A 16575-nucleotide genomic window follows, 5' to 3' on the forward strand; every position below is an offset into this window, starting at 1 on the left:
TGAGCCTTGGAAACAATAACCAAGAAGACACCTGCCTTGGAAAAGATTCTTTATTTAGCTGGTCCTATCGTAAGGAAAGGTGAGATTTACACTACAGACCAAGAGACGTAAGCGATCAGAGATCAGAAAGGAAATTCCGTCTAGAGAGAGCTCTGCTGCTGTCTGGCTCGCAGTGGCGTGTGGGATGGTAGACACTGGCCCCATTTTCCTCTGATCTTCTGCCCAGCCTTGAGCCTTGGATCTGGAGAAGACTCGGCGCCCACTTTTCTTCATTGCCCCCTCGCCACACCTCACCACACACTTGTGCTAAGGGCCCCTGAGCCGCGGTTCAGCTCATGCCGCCCGTCTTCCTGAGAGCCGGAGCTCGCGCAGCCCATGCCCGTGCGCCCTGCTTCACATCTTGGTGCTCAGAGGTTGGCTGAGGGCTCCGCGCTTCCTCTTGCCCAGCACGAAGGCTGCCACGGCCAGAACCATGGCCACGAAGACTCCCGCGACGATGGCTGCGCTGGGATGACCACTCTGCTCGCTGGTCGGCTTCTTCTCGTCTTCGACTGCCAGGTCTGTGGAGGAGGGGAAAGCGAGATGGTGAGACTGGGACTAAGACCAGGCCCAGGGGAAGGACGACGAGGGGTGGGGAGGTCCTCGTTAGAAATGTTCAGTGGGAAGGAATAAAGAAATGGGAGAGGGGGTAATGAAGGGGAAATTGAGGCCAAAGTCTCTGGGGGCAGCTGGGGATCTCACTCTACTGCGCGTGTCTCGCCGGCCAAAGTAGCTGGGGAAGGGTTTAAACAGCAACTCGCAGCTGGGCTTTTCGAGAACGATGCTGGTGTGAGGACCCAGATGAGATGGAGGGAGGGAGCTTAGACATTTAAGCCAGCTGGGAAGTGGTTACAAGGGTTTCAGGCAAGAGGAGGCCAGGACCTGAGCTCAGTAGTGGCTGCAGGGAATAAGGGCGAGGAGAGACGTGGGCACCACACGCTCTTTGGCCCTGCCCCGCCGTTCTCGCCTCCACAGTTCCAACTCCGTAGAGGAACCATGCTGAGACCGGCCGTGACTGCCTCTTGCTTGGCTGGAGAGTAAGCTCAAGGGCAGGGTTTCTGATGTGTATCTTGTTATTTGCCCCCTGGCATACAACAAGCCTTTGAAAAATATGCGGTGAATGAATGAATGAATGAGTGACTAAGGAAAGAGTCTAGAATCAGCTAGCCTTGGGGACAAGCCTACTATGGAATGGGACAGGGGATGAGGGAACTGTTAGATTCCCCAGTGTCAGGGTCAGGTTGATGGCCACACTGCAGGGTCATCTCTGCCCCTCGCACCATGGCCCCATCTGCCTACATGAGCCCAGCCTAGGGCAGAAGTCCTACGAGTCATGCTGTGGGCATTTCCTTGTCTGCCCACAACACAACGGTGCAGCAGAGTCACCACCCACCCCTGCTCTAGAAGGAGACAATGAAATGGCCTGTTGATGCCAAACTCCATCAGCAAAAAGAGCAAATTCACTGTACCTGTATTCCACAGCCCAACCCCTGACTTCAAAATGCCTGTTATATATTCCATCGTGGAAGAGGGATGAGGGAAGAGGGAGGGGCTTATGAAATCCCACCCCTCCTTGAGGACTGATAAGCCTTTAGTAAGTTGCTAAGGTAGAGCGACTCGTAAGGCCCCGCTCCTCCCTGAGGAAAAGCTATTGCCAGTTAATTGTTGTGGGGGGAGGGGAGGCATTTTCACCAGTGGTATAGCCACTGGTAACTTGCCCATGCCCAGGTAAATCCTCCCCTACCCATGCTCATGTAAGGTACCCAAATTAAATTCATTGGGACACACATGCACACACAAAGAAAGAAAGTAGACAGGGGACTAATTATGAAGAGGAACAGATTCATATGACCAAAATAGTTTATATACACATATTAAATCATTAAAAGTAATAATTTGAAGATGCCAGAATAAATTCTATATGTTTTATATAGCTGAAAAAATAAACATTAAGATAAATAAAAATATTTTAAACACCAATATTATTGTGAACAATAATATTATTAATGTTGTTAGTATATGTGACAATGACAATGGTAACAAAAACTAGTGTTCACCAAGCACCTGATGACTTGCATCAGGCAAGGGCAGAGCAGCGTAATGAACATTAGTGAGCCTTCTCAACAGGCCTAAGGGGTATTAGCATTCTCGAGAAGTGTGGGTTCCAGAGCTCTGAACTCAGAGGATGAGGCCTTAGGTCTGTCTGCCTTCCCGGTCAGACCTCTATTGCCTGTGCCTTACCTTAGGGTAAGGCTAATCTACCTGTGTGGTCAGGTACAGCTCTGTGTGCCTGGCATGTGGTGCGCAATTTGGGTTGAGCCATGATACCAAAGGAAGGATCCCGAATTCCAGAGTCATGGGCCTGGGTCGCAGCAGGCAGCGCGATCTGAGAATGACTACTTACCCAGGCTCCTCTTCTGTTCACGGGGCACCTGCAGCTGGATGGGTCCCAGGACGACGTCCACCTTTTCCTGGTAGGAGCCCACGTCCCTCTTGGACCTCACCACACAGCCTCTGTAGCAGCGGGAGGAGTGGTCCCCGGCTCTGCACACCACCAGCTTACACTGCAGGTACACTGACGGGTAGTGGTTCAGGAAGTGGAAGGAGTTGAATTTGAAGCGGGCAATGCGGGGCGATGGCTGGGGAAGGGTTTGGTAGGTTTCATCTCTTATGCACCTGGAAGCAAAGGAAAGCAACTCATCAGCTCTCACCAGGACACTGGCCTCAGTGTCACTCGGCTGCATCGGGCCCCCAGCTGCATGGCCATCCCGGCTGTGCAGGCCTCCACCTCCTGCAGAACTGCGTGTCTCACACTCATCGTGAGACTCACAGACAAATCCCAGCAGCTCTGAGACTTCATCAGTATCGTGTGTGTGTGTGTGTGTGTGTGTGTGTGTGTGTGTGTGTGTGTGTTGAACTCTAGGCCAATGAGAGAGAACCTGTCTCAGAAAGATGTGAACAACAGACCCCAAAGTTGCCCTTTGGCCTTTACACACATGGATTCACATGAGCATACACATCCATGTACACACACGTACCCACAGTCATACAAACACACAGAACCATGTGCACGAACACACCACACACGACCACGCACAGAGAAACAAAGAAAGCACCTCTGAAGGTAAAACCTACAGGTAGAGAACCATCCGGCTAAGCTTGAGTCACTGAGAACTCTGGATAACAAAAACTCTTTCCCTCCAGCCTTTTGGCTTACTCATGTTTGAATAATGAAGCAAATGTTTAAATCTGGGGGCTGGAGAGATGGCTTAGCAGTAAAGGCGCTTGCCTGCAAAGCCAAAGGACCCAGGTTCAATTCCTCGGGACCCACGTAAAGTCAGATGTGCAAGGTGGCGCATGTGTCTGGAGTTCATTTTCAGTTGCTGAAGGCTTGGGCACACCCATTCTATCTGCCTGTTTCTCTCTCTCTCTCAAATAATAAATAAATTAAATTTTTTAAAAAGTTGAAATCTGTCTCACATGGGCCGTCCTTACCCGCCCCGGATGAGATCATATGTGGAAGATGAGAGGTCCTGGAAGTGCGGTGACGCCACGCATGTGTCCACAAACAGGGATAGTGAAGTGTCAGAATGGCGGACTTCAGCCTGGAGGTATAGGTCCTGGTTCAGGTCCACGTAGTATGGGGTGCTGGTCACAGGGTATAAGAAGGAGGGGGACGTGTAGAAGGAGATGTTCACGTCAAAGTTGCCGTACTGGACTTCCTGGATCTCGATGGTGTTGTTGGTGATGTACATGGTGTGCACCCAGGTGTTCTGCAACATCTTGCAGCTGATGTGAATGTTGAGGTCCTTCTTCCTGTTAATGACGCCATTTGAAACAGCCGCCTTCAGGAAGTTGGAATAGTTGATGGTGTCATTGTCCACCTAAGAGAGGCAGGTAGAAGAACAGATCAGGTGAACGTCACCTACAAAGGAACACAGGCTTCAATCCCTTCCAGAAGCACACAGAGCTGACATTGACTATTCCCATGGCCACTGGGAGGTTCCTGGACCGGATGTCAGCTTAACCAGCAAGCCCTGTTCCTTGTAAACTTGCACTCTTTCTGCCTGTGTGGTGATGGGGCCACCAATCGTTGCTCTTCCTTTTGGAAAATTGAGTGCCCTGATGGCACCTTAATCTGCCCTGTGATTCACTGACTCTGGACTCCACTGCTCAGGGCTCAAAGCAGAGGTTCTCTTTCATCCTCACTGTGGCTGGGGCCGGGGTCTCAGGAAAGTAACCACACACTTGTGAGAGGGGCCTCGTGAAGCCATTGTAGTATGTTTTGAGTGATTAATTATTCCTACAGGGTGGTGATTGACACTCTGGAAATTGAAAGCCACCGAGACACACAGTGGTAACTGATGTAGGTCTTGACTTCTGGGGTTTGGACTTCCCCACAGACTCATATGGACAACAGAATGGGCCATGGAAGTCCTGGAGCCCTTCCTGTCCCACCTCCCTGTCCCACAGAACCATTTGAAAATTCACAAGAAGGTTGGCATGTGAGGGCCATCTGGCTGCAGCATCCGTTACCCCATGGATCACCAGGGTTGATTCAGCTAATCTGGACAGCTAGGTGGTGTCTCCTTCCTCCCTCACTGTTCCAAGCGTGTCCCACCCAAAAGCTGTGCATTTGGTCAAAGAGGACGACTGTCCTCAAATATAAGACCCTTCTTCAGTTAAGGGTATACGAGCCCCCCTGCTAGAACCTCCAAACAAGCTCTCATAAGGAGGTCGGTGCCTCATGCCACTTAGTGTGCCTACCATCTCTTGAGAGCGGCTATGCCAGGGATGAGGGCCTTACACTGGGGCCCTATGAGCTTTTTAAGAAAACAATGATGTCAAAACATGTTTCTTTCCTTAGCACTCACTATAACAATACCATCAGTAATGTCGGAAAGTGTCTGTGAAAGGAATGGGGCCAGTAAACGAACAGGGGTAAGAGGAGAACACAGCAGGGAGCCCTCAGCACAAGTGAACAACCCCCCCCCCCCCGGAAGCTGCATGGTGGTGAACATCTGGCTCCCTAGTGAGGTTGGCACAGGCACGCCATTGCCAGGCGAGGGGCGGAGGCACTTCCTGTGTGTCAGAGGAGTAGGAAGAAGTTTGCCAGGCAGCGAGTAGCATCACCTTAGCACCTCCCATGGTTCCTGGCACATGCAAGTGCCCTCTAGGTCTCTGGTGCATGGACATGACCCCGTCAGCCAGTCCACATCTGAATCTGTGACTCCCATAAACGCTGTACGGAGCTTAGCATTTCATGCTGTGGATGTCCTGCAGTCCTAACAGGTGGAGAACTTGTATTGTTTCTATGCCTAACATAATTTTGTTTGTTTGTTTTATGAGGTAGGGTCTAACTCTAGCCCAGGCTGACCTGGAATTCACTATGGAGCCTCACAATGGCCTCAAACTCACAGTGATCCTCTTACCTCTTCCTCCCAAGTACTGGGATTAAAGGCTTGAGCCACCATGCACAGGTACCTCCTCATTTTTCAAAGTGAGGATGACAATATGAGAATACTTGTAAGAGTTTAAGGAATATGACACAAACTAGTCACAGCATCTTCATTTGCTAGATAATAAGTGTCCCAGATTGCCCAGGATTGAGAATTTCTCTTCCTTCCTCCTTTCTTTCTGTCTCTTTTTTAAAAAAATATTTTATTTTTATTTACTTATTTGACATAAAGAAAGAGGAATGGAGGGAGGGAGGGAGGGAGGGAGGGAGAGAGAGAATGGGTGCGCCAGGGCCTCCAGCCACTGCAAATGAACTCCAGACACATGCACCACCTTGTGCATCTGGCTTACATGGGTTCTGGGGAATTGAACTTGGGTCCTTTGACTTTGTAGGCAGGTGCCTTAACTGCTAAGCCATCCCTCCAGCCCTTCTTTTTTTTAAAGAGGGCAAGGTCTTACTCTAATCCAGGCTGACTTGGAATTCTCAAGATGGCCTAGCCCTGAATTCATGTTGATCCTTCTACCTCAGCCTGAGAGTTGGGATTACAAGTGTAAGCCACCATACCCTGGTTAAGAACTGACGCTTCCCTGGGATGTGAGTTATTATGAGCTAAAATCTTCAAGGTCTCAGGCAAATCAGGATGGCTGATCACTTAAGTTGGGGACCACGCAACAAATGACAACTGAAGAAACCAATTAATTGTGAATATAATGAGCACACACGCCTCCTCCAAGGCTTAGCAATGTGTTTGCTGCTGCCTGTTATCATATAACTTAAGAAAGTAAGACAGTTTTGAATTCCTGAGCTCACTGGGACGTGAAAGCCAGAGTTCACATAATCTAGAGCTGCCTCTGGGAGCTGTCTTATTTTCCGAATGCAAGTAGACGTCTGTTAGGTGTCTTCTCTGTTAGCCACACTGGAGAACCTGCCTGCTGAGTTTTTCCCATCCCTTCCTATCTCTACCCATGGTACCAAAAGCTTTTGTCTTCCAATACTTAGGTTATGTTCTGAATAATCCTAACTTCTGGATCTCCAGGATTCCAGAAGTATCTCTCACTGTACAATGGGAAGTAGGGTAGGCAGAGACAGACTTACCTGTTTGGTAGTGCCACAGCCTGTGTAGGGGATTGTGAATATCACCTGCCTGGATGTTATCTGGGGTTGACACCAGTAGCTCCCATTCCAGCCAGGAATGACAAGGTCCCTGGCAGAATAGCCCAGAGACTGGAGGTAGGTCCTGCTCACACTGGCTTGCATGTGGTTTGGTAGACAAAGGAGATCTGACGGATGAAAGCAGATAGTGCACCGAGTCAGCACTCCCCAAACCCCACAAGTCCTACGGGGAGTTTGTCCCACCTACAGGTGTGTAGATCAAGGCAGCTGACGCAGGCGGTCAGCGTATGTGACACACACTCACAACACCGTCACTATGATTCCCAAGGTGCCCTCTGGCTCCAGTCAGCCCCCGCCTCATGAAAACCCAGGGAAAGCACACGGATGGAGAATCCTATGGTGGAAAACTGGAGGCAGGATTTTAACTAACTAACTTGTTTTGCCAAGTTATCATTCACACATAAAATACAGCAACTCTATGGGTAGTAGAGATGTTGTGAGGTATGGTCGTTCAGCTATGGAGAGAGCCAATGCCACAAATCCTGATGGTGTGAGAGATCTGGATATCACCGTGCTCAACCTATGGCCAGCATATAGATATTACACAATTATGATCTCAGGTCGGGGCCATATGGTCTCTGATGAAAGTGCCTCTTCAGGGGCTGGAGAGATGGCTTGGTGGTTAAGGCCTCTGCCTGCAAAGCCAAAGGATCCCAGTTCCATTCTCCAGGACCCATGTAAGCCAGATGTATAAGGGGGCTCATGCATCTGGAGTTAGTTTGCAGTGGCTGGAGGCCCTGGCGTGCCCATTCTCCCTCATAAATAAATAAATATATTTTAAGAAAGTGGTTCTCCATCTTCAGATGTCCAGCTCTGTCCATCTTCAGACAGAAGCCAAATGTGTTGGATTGTAGGATACGGCCAGTGTCTCTCAAAGCTTCCAGCCCAGTGGTCACCTCTGCCTTTGGCATTGACTTCTCACTGTTTGTTGAGGGGATAGCCTTACACTTTCTGCTTACTTTTCTATTGACCATAGTAAAGCCATGTACCACCCATCTGCCAATACTGGCTCTTGACATTGTATTGAGTAGAGTCTCGCGACTTATGGTCCGTGGGCATTATTAATTGGAAATCAAGCCTTAGGTCCCCAGGGGAGCTACTCTTAATGTCTTATTCCACAACCAGAGGACAACTGAGTGGAAGGCCCCCGTGGTGCCCTCAGTCCACTGGGCATTCGTTCTCACGGCGGGACTTACTGGTGCTGTCGTTGCCGTAGCTGGAGTAGTACTCAGCCTGGAACCCCTTGCGAGTGATGCTGCCGTCGCTGATGAAGCGGACCGACAGGAAGTTTGATGAGGATGTGAAGGAGCCAACGGCTCCATCACAAACCCGAGCGAGGAGCGGGGAGCTGAGCTGGGGACCATCGAAAACCTCAATGTAATCGTAGTTGCAGCCCCCTTCGAGCCTGAGGAGACAGAACACGTGCAGTCAGCTTCTTGTCTATCTAGAATTGTATGCAGGGGGCTCAGATTTCAAAGACCCTTGTGCTAGAAACTCTGCCAAGTTCATCTTGAAAGAATCAGTGACATCCCTAATGCATGTCGTTCATTTTCCCAAGTCTACCATGCCCAGGCAATTGGTTCTACCTCTTAGAGTAACAAATATGCAATGTATGGTCTCTCTCCTCAACAGCCTTTAAGGGCTTATATACTGGGTTAGGTGACTTTTGTTTCCCAGCTTTCTTCCAGAATACAACAAAATACCCATAATTTCATAGATGTAAAACTGAATAATCAAATAAATAAATGTTGGGCAAGTCGTAGGCCCCCTCAGAAGCCCAAGTCTCTTTCATGTGTGTGGACACGTGGGTGGTGTGTGTTATGAATGGGCATACAGGTGCCACTGCATGTGTGTGGAGAGCCAAGGATGACCTCAGGCTGCTGGTCCTCTCCTTCCACCATGTTTGACATGGGACATTGCTTGCTGTTTGCTGCCACTGTGAATGACAGGCTGGTTGGCTGTAGGCTCTGGGATCCTCCTGAACCTGTCTCCTATTGCCACAAGTGCCCTGGGATTCCAGGCACATTCACTCCCTCATCCAGCTTTTGGTGGGTTCTGTGGGTCTGAACTCTGGCCTTCAGGCTTGCATAGCAAATGCTTTCAATAACTACTAAGTCATCTCTTTAGCCCCTAAAATCCTACTTTTAATTAGTTAATTTATTTATTTATTAGAGACAGATGGAGAGAAAGAGAGAGAGAGAGAGAGAGAGAGAGAGAGAGAGAGAGAGAGAATGGGTGTGCTTGAGTCTCCAGCCATTGCAAAATGAACTCATGATGCATGTGCCACCATGTGCATCTGGCTTACATGGGACCTGGAGAATCAAATCTGGGTCCTTAGGCTTCACAGGCAAGGGCCTTAACCACCAAGCCATCTCTCCAGCCTCCTGAAGTCCTGCTTTCTTATTGACAAAGGTAAAATACTGTTGTACGTGCATACTGAAAAGGGCTGTGGTGAGACTCAGATGAAACAGCATGTGGGGGAAAAGCTGCTGTATAAAATGTCATGAACGGGTGGGCACTGCAGGAGCTGGTTAAAGAACCAGCCAGGGTCTGCCTTTGCCCATAGAGTCTCAGAAAGTTTAGATACAATCAGTGTATTATACTGACAAGAAGATTCAAATAGGGCTGGAGAGATGGCTTAGTGGTTAAGGTGTTTGCCTGCACAGCCAGAGGACTTTGGTTTAATTCCCCAGGACCCATGTAAGCCAGATGCACAAGGTGGTGCATGCATCGGGAGTTGTTTGTTTGTAGTGGCAGGAAGCCCTGTCATACCCATAATTCTCTCCTCTGTGTGTGTGTGTGTGTGTGTGTGTGTGTGTGTGTGTGTGTGTGTGTGTCTATCTATCCCTATCTCTCTATCTCAACTAAATAAATTAAAATAAAATATTTTTTAAAAAAAGAAGATTCAAATAGTGTATCAGATTACTAAGGTAGAGAGACTTCCAAGGCCAATTTTAAACAAAACCAAGACGGAAAATTATCTCATCCAATAAAACCAGTATGGTAGCCCTTGTTTGGGGTTCTAGAAAACACTAGTACATCTTTTCAGTCAGTTTGGCCACTCTCCTCCCTGGATAAGTCATGTGTTAATAAGCTTCAGGGGTGTCTTTTCTGTGGATGCAATGAGTTCCCTTTTTGGAAGATGAGGAACAGAGACCCTGCCCTCTACAGCAGAGATGGCCACCCCATTTCCCCACCTGGCTTATGGGGACTCATGGAAAGGAAACAGGGAATAGTGAGGAAAAGGTTCCACAAACAGTGGCAGTTGTTAGCAAATTATTATTATTTTTTACCTGCAAGACTACACTATAGCTAATTAGATTTCCGCCCTCTCATCGGGTAACATTTTCCAAGTATTTTCAGCCTACTCTGGTGATGTCAGTGATCCACTCGGTGACAGAAACAAACATTTTCTTCCCTACTTTTAACTAAGGCTTAGGAAAGTGACTACCTGTGGTCACACAGCAAATTAACAATGACAGTCCTTGGGTCTTTGGACTAGAGCACTTCTCTACTCCAGGTCTCTTACCCCAGGCCACCACCCTCCATGGGTTGCTAAGTCAAAAACTGAACCCATATACAAATACCACCTGGGCCAACATCCCTCCCTGAATTGCTAAGTGCCCTGACTTCTCTTTCTAAATACACAAGGTCCCGAACATATTCTGGTTTGCCCATATTCACACACTTACTGCACGTCTGTGAAGATGACTGTCACACGGTAGTTATTTGGGACCTCAATGTTCCACACACATCTGGCGTTGTTGGGATAGTTCGCAGGGTAGAATGGACTATAAAAATGCCCTGACGCCTGGGACAGTAAACCTCCACAGGAATAATTTGCTGTCAGGGGGGAAAACGTGGGAATGCTGATGAGTACATTGTTCAGCTGCCTGGCATGGGGAGGGAAGTTTGACACCATTTCCAAGACAGGAACCCAACAAGAAATGGCCAAGCCCTAGCCCACCCCATGACATCAGGGGAAGAACCCTCCCAGAGGGCTGTTCTCAGGGAAGCCGTTCTCCTTGTCTTTGTATAGTGTCCTCTTCATGGAGGAAAGGTAGAAGGGAGTCTCAGGGTAAATCTGCCAAAGATTTGTAAGGGAGCCCACAACTTACGTCTTGAGACAGGGTAACTGATGGAGGAAGGAACAGCTGTTGACAAAGAGGGGAAAAGAAAGCCGCAGTTGGTTTTCCAATAGGTTCAGCATAATCACAGAGCCCTAGCTTGTCTGCGCAGGCAGCGTGCAGGTCTGAAGTGAGGAGCTGGACCAAGACCTTCCCCTCAGACCTCACATGTTGGGGAGGGAGTGAAATATGGGGCTGGGGAGATGGCTTAGTGGATGAGGCGCCTGCTGCTCACTGCCGAGTGTCCAAGTTTGAGCCGCCCATGTAAAACGTCAAAAGCTGTCGCTACTTACATCAGTTAGGTAGCTTATGTAAATTTAAGCACATGGCCCGTGAGAGAGAGGCAGAGAGGAGTTTCTTGGAAACTCGTGGCAAAAACAACAGCAAATAAGAGGAAAGCTAGATCGTGGGAGAGAAGCCCTTCCATAAGAGAGGTGGAAAGGCAAGGACTGACCTACAGGTGTCCTCCAGCCTTCACACCACATGCTATGGCAAACCCACATTCTCACACGCACATGAAACACACAAGTGCACATGAACGCACTTACACACACACAAAGTTGTCACGGGATGAGCTTGAGGCAGAAGAAAGTCCAGCCATGAGTGAGAGCCAGAAGTTTGGCTCCTGACTCACCCTTGCTGGGGGAAGAGAAGGTAAGGAACCAGTGGGAGGAAGGGCTGTTCCAGGCAGGCGGAACAGCATGTGAAATGAACCCAGATATTAGGCACGCGAGGGCTGACTATGGGTGTCTGAGGCAGACTTGCATTTCCCAGAGACGCCCCTGATGCTCAACGCTATGGAGAATGGCAAGTGAAAGCAAAGCCAGAAGTTTCTGCACGCAGGGAATTAGGAGGCAGGTGGGGGGCAGGGGAGGGAGTCAGTACAAGGATAAAAAGAAAGAGGCAAAGGAGCCAGGGGTGGCCTTGGATGTCATTGTGACAGGATTTAGAATCATCATAGAAACCAATGTCTCCTGACTGTGTCATTTTTGAGACTAGGTTAATTGAGATGGGAAGATGCACACTCAGTGTGGGTGGCCCTGGTCCATGGGCTGGCGTCCTGGGCTGGATGAAAAGGAGAAAGCGAGCTGAGCATCTCTAGTATCAGAGTTCTCCGTTCCTGATAGGATGCAAGGTGGCCAGCTGCCCCAAGCACCCCCCTCCCCTGGAGCCTCTGGCCCTAAGAACTGTATCTCAAACTATGAGCCATAATAAAACCTTCCGTCCTTAAGTTGTTTTTGTACATGTTTTTTTTCATTGTTGCAGTGAGGAGAAAATAAACTTACACAGCTGGGATAGCAGAGATTGCCGGAACAGCTCAGGACTGGCTTAGCGTGCTAATCTGTTCTGCCATGAATTCCACAATGATTCTGGCCTTCCTTGGCCTAAACTGGGTCTGATATTTAGAGATTGTGGGGACAGGGTGTTACAGGTGGAAGCCCTATCCTATGGACTTACTAGATCTAAATTTTGGTTGGCCAGGCCACTAAAAGGACCAAGAGAGGGAAACTGTCCTGAGATCTACAAAGAGGACACTGCTATCACTAAGATACTAGGTGCAGGTGAGAGTCTATAGAGAATGGATGACATGTGACATGCAGCCAAGAAATCTGGGGACCCAGCACATGAGAAACGAGTCACAGATACTTACAGGGTGTTATCAACTCGGGCTCTGAAATGAAACAGAAGAAAAGGACAGGTCAGAAAACATCTGGGAGGAATGGCTGGAGCACTCAGAAATACATCATGTGACCTAATCTCAGCACAGTTGCTGAATTTCTTGTGTCTTCCCACTGTCTGACATAAATCATCAAAGCCACAGGTGAGCTCCCCAATGCCATCGAATTCTACTTCATCTAAAAGTCACCCACAGAGGCCATTGGAAGTCAGTGATACCAGGGACACCCCCACTTAATAAAGAAGCACTGGAGGCTGGAGAGATGGCTTAGTGGGAAAGGCCCATGGCTGTGAAGCCTAAGGACACAGGTTCAAATCTCCAGGTCCCCCATAGACAAGATGTACATGGTGGCGCAGGTGTCTGGAGTTTGTATGCAATGGCTAGAAGCCCTGATTGGCCCATTCTCACTCTCATTCTTTCTCTTTCTCTATCTCCCTCTCTCTGTCTCTAAAAAATAAAGAAAAATAAAATCCTTTATTTTTTTTTAAATGAAAGCATTGCATCATTGTTAAAGGACCTAGAGACAGGTGTCTATTGAGCAGGATGTCCACAGGAAGAGAAATTCTAAAAATACAAGGACACATTATGGTCTTCTAGAGTAGACATGCGCCAAATAGCCTCCCAAGCTCCTACCAATCTAACCTCAAGAATGGGATACAGAAAGTCATGACAACTGGCTTTAACTTTTAACTTTATAGTGAAGCACAGATGCAAAGTACCTTCTGTGACACCATGCCTTACCTGAGCAGATGACACCAGCATCTTCATGGTGACCACAGTTATGGGAGAACCATTCTCGGCTCTGGCACTGCCAGAGAGTGGATTCCGTCCCTGAGCATTCCACGTCATCCAGAGTGATGGGGCCAGAGCCAGAGCCAAAGAAAGCATTTCCTGGGGCTCCTGTGGCATATCCACAGCCCAGCTGTCTGCAGACCACCTGGGCATCCTGAAGGCTCCAAGAGTCATCACACACTGTTCCCCATCTCCCTGCGTGATAAATTTCCACACGTCCAGCACAGACACCAGAGGAGTTATGATTGACCAGTCTCAAGGAGGCATCTGAAAGACACATGCAGGGGAACATGAGGACCATGTGCCCCAAAATATCAAAGGCTAATAAGCATGGGCCTGTTCCCCACCTCTGAACTTCCCAGAGCAGATGTTCTCACATCAGAGCAGAGGCTCTGAACTCCCACATAGAAGGCTAGAAGGGTCCCTAAGCCACAGAGTATTTGGTCCCCTCTCACCTCAAATAGGGAGGGCTTCCTAACTACATCCCCAACACTGTGGTAACAGATCTAAGGTCATGTCCACTCCTCAATCTACATGTCTCACAGCCTTGGTGAAAAACCTGCTGGTCTGAGGCTCACATGGAGGTGCCATGAAATAAGACTCCATACGCATCACTAAAGCCCTTCTTTGACTCCCCTTGTGACCTGAGTGGATAGTCAAAGCAGAGCAGTCTGATCGACCAAGCCTCGTGGATCACGTCAGGCTCTTCCTTACCATTCGGGAAGGAGTTATACCAAGCAAGAAAGCCTGAGTACTGGACGCTGTGATCACTTCGGAAACGAACAGTCATTCGGTTGTTAGAAGATGTGAAAATCTGCCCACTGTTATTACAGATCTTTGCCAGCAAATTCGTGGTCGATGAACCATCAAAGATTTCAATATAGTCATAAGGGCAAGATTGTGCCAACTCCAACCTGTAAAGAATAAATGCAATCAAGTCAGCACTGACATTGCTATTGGTCTTCTGTCTTCCAGAGTCTGTGCATGGTGAGTGACGCTGTGAACGTGGGTTTCTCTTCCAACTCTTCCTCCTCCAGGTCAGAGGACTTCCCTGCTGCCTCCTTGGAGGAATCCCATCATGGTGCCAGCGTGGCCAGAGCCCAGGACAGTGATAAACATCCCATCCCGGGAAACCTAACTAGAGGGTGCTGAGGAGAACCCACCTTTCCCCTGGGGAGACTTACTGCAGGTTTCTGAAGCCCAGGTTGATGCGATAACCAGACCGCACTTGGATTTCCCACACACACCGGGCATTGTTAGGGTACAGTCCAGGGTAGTTTGGGCTGGAGAATGTCCCACTGGTGTTGCCCAAGAAGCCACCACAACTTGGAGATGATACTATGGAAGAGAAGGAGGGGAATAGAGGAAAGGAAAAGAGAGGAGAGAAGAGGAGAGTGAGGAAAGGAGACGAGAGGACAAGGATAATTGATCATCTTGTAGGAGAGACTCTCATGTGTCCATCCTCCACACACCATGACATGATGTAATTAGAGAGACGCAAATATTTGGATTACCATATAGCCATGCAATGAGGTACGTGCATAAATGTTACCATATTTTATGTATTGTATTGTAATGTTGTCAATGCCATTCAAATGCTTATTCTAATTTAATATATTTCCTTAAGTGAAAATGGGATATATATAATGTCATGGTAAAGCATCTTCTAGTGTGTGTGTATAAAATGTTTCTCAAAGTTACAATAGTTACTGTTGGTTAATTAATCATTCTTTAAATAAATATGGCTTCTTTTATTTACTTGTTTGTTTCTTTGTTTGGTTGTCATTCTAGAGACAGATTCTCATTCTATAGCCCAGGCTGACCTAAAATTTACAATGATCCCTCTGCAATAACCTCCAAGTACTGGGTTTATAAGCAGGAATCACCACTGTCAACTTTCTCAGTAAGCGTTTTCTGAGTGGTGGACACAGGAGGTCAGAGGATACAATTCTGCAAAGAAACAGGCTATGTCCTATAGGAAACACACTTGGGTCAAAAAAACAAAGACAATCTATTGCAATCTACCAATACCAACTCTGTGAATGGTCAGCTCCAGTCCTGTGAGATGCTGCACTGACCCCCGAATACAGTGGGGAGCTTGAACACTCCTGAAGGCTCTCCCTCTTGCACTCTACCGGTCTTCCCTCCTCACTTCTCCCTCAAAGAGCCAAGCTCCTGTCCACCTGCAGCCTCCCCAGTAGCTCTTCTGACAAGAAGAACCTTCCTGGAATGAACTTGTTCCTCTTTAAGGCTCAGCCCACATCTCAGGAAGTTCCCTTAACCCTTCCCTCAGGAAAGGCTTCTCACGTGTTCCTGATCACCCTGTGACCCCTCCGATGGCAGTGCCTGGCACAACCTGAATGGCAGACACAGTCAATTCTACAAGAAATAGTTAGGTCTGAGAACACTTGGGGCAGGAGGTTAGTTAATCTCTGTCCTCATTTGGCTCCTTACAACCACTCTGCATGGAGATGTGACCACACATCCGCGGCCAGAGCTTCAGACAGTGAACAACTCGATTAGTGAACACATATCAAGTCCATGCTGGGCGGCAGCCCTGGCCTCACAGTAATGCAAGACATTGGCTTCTGCCCTAGAGAAAAATATTACTACAGAGATTCCTCTGTGAAATATCCTTCATTTTCATCATTCATAATAACATATGAACCACTTTGTTCAAACTAAGTCATGTTCTATTGCAGAAGAGGGGGCTGTGATACTGTAGATGCAAAAAGTGGGTAGGAGGACCCTGAGAAAAGGTCCTCTCACTTCCCCACAGAGACTAACTGAGGACTTTAAGCCCCACAATAGATACCAAGAGACCACTGTGAGGCTCCCCAGGGTGGTGGGAGCTGGGGGAATGAGGTGGACAAATATACCCTGTTATATGATATATAAAATATTTTTTAAGACACGAAGCCATGTTCCAATGTATGAACAAAAATTGTCAACCACTACTAAATAATTCATGCCATTTTTGTGTAATATAAGGAAAAGCATCATTTTTGATGATGAAAATAGGAAACAGTTACACAAAAAGTAGTAGTTTTCTACTGTTAGGGATGGAACCTGTGGCCTTGCACCCACAAGACAGGCACTCGACCGCACACCGATATCCACACTCAGCCACGGGACTCTTAGGATTTATAGAAAAATGTGAAATCCTACAATCTCGTGCAATTACACTGGAAAGGGCGATGAATTATGAAGTGATTCATTTCTCACCTGTGTCCCTTCTGCCACCCAAGCTTGGCAGATACTACAAGAAATATATTCTCTCAGCCGGGCATGGTGGCACACACCTTTAA

General features: G+C 48.1%; 1 protein-coding gene across 1 annotated transcript in view; it reads right to left on the reverse strand.

Moving 5' to 3' along the window:
- Positions 1–393: 393 nt before the first annotated feature.
- The window catches only part of LOC101616931 (deleted in malignant brain tumors 1 protein-like), a 53323-nt gene continuing 37141 nt past the window's right edge, over positions 394–16575 (reverse strand). The window contains exons 17-26 of the mRNA XM_045141736.1: positions 14452–14615; positions 13982–14181; positions 13217–13534; positions 12463–12469; positions 10363–10539; positions 7867–8075; positions 6593–6777; positions 3535–3923; positions 2444–2715; positions 394–560 (exon numbers count right to left, since the gene is read on the reverse strand). Of these exons, the coding sequence (XP_044997671.1) occupies positions 394–560; positions 2444–2715; positions 3535–3923; positions 6593–6777; positions 7867–8075; positions 10363–10539; positions 12463–12469; positions 13217–13534; positions 13982–14181; positions 14452–14615 (2088 nt within the window). The remainder of the gene's footprint in view (positions 561–2443; positions 2716–3534; positions 3924–6592; positions 6778–7866; positions 8076–10362; positions 10540–12462; positions 12470–13216; positions 13535–13981; positions 14182–14451; positions 14616–16575) is intronic.

Source organism: Jaculus jaculus, chromosome 1 (assembly GCF_020740685.1).
Source record: "Jaculus jaculus isolate mJacJac1 chromosome 1, mJacJac1.mat.Y.cur, whole genome shotgun sequence".
Taxonomy (NCBI): domain Eukaryota; kingdom Metazoa; phylum Chordata; class Mammalia; order Rodentia; family Dipodidae; genus Jaculus; species Jaculus jaculus.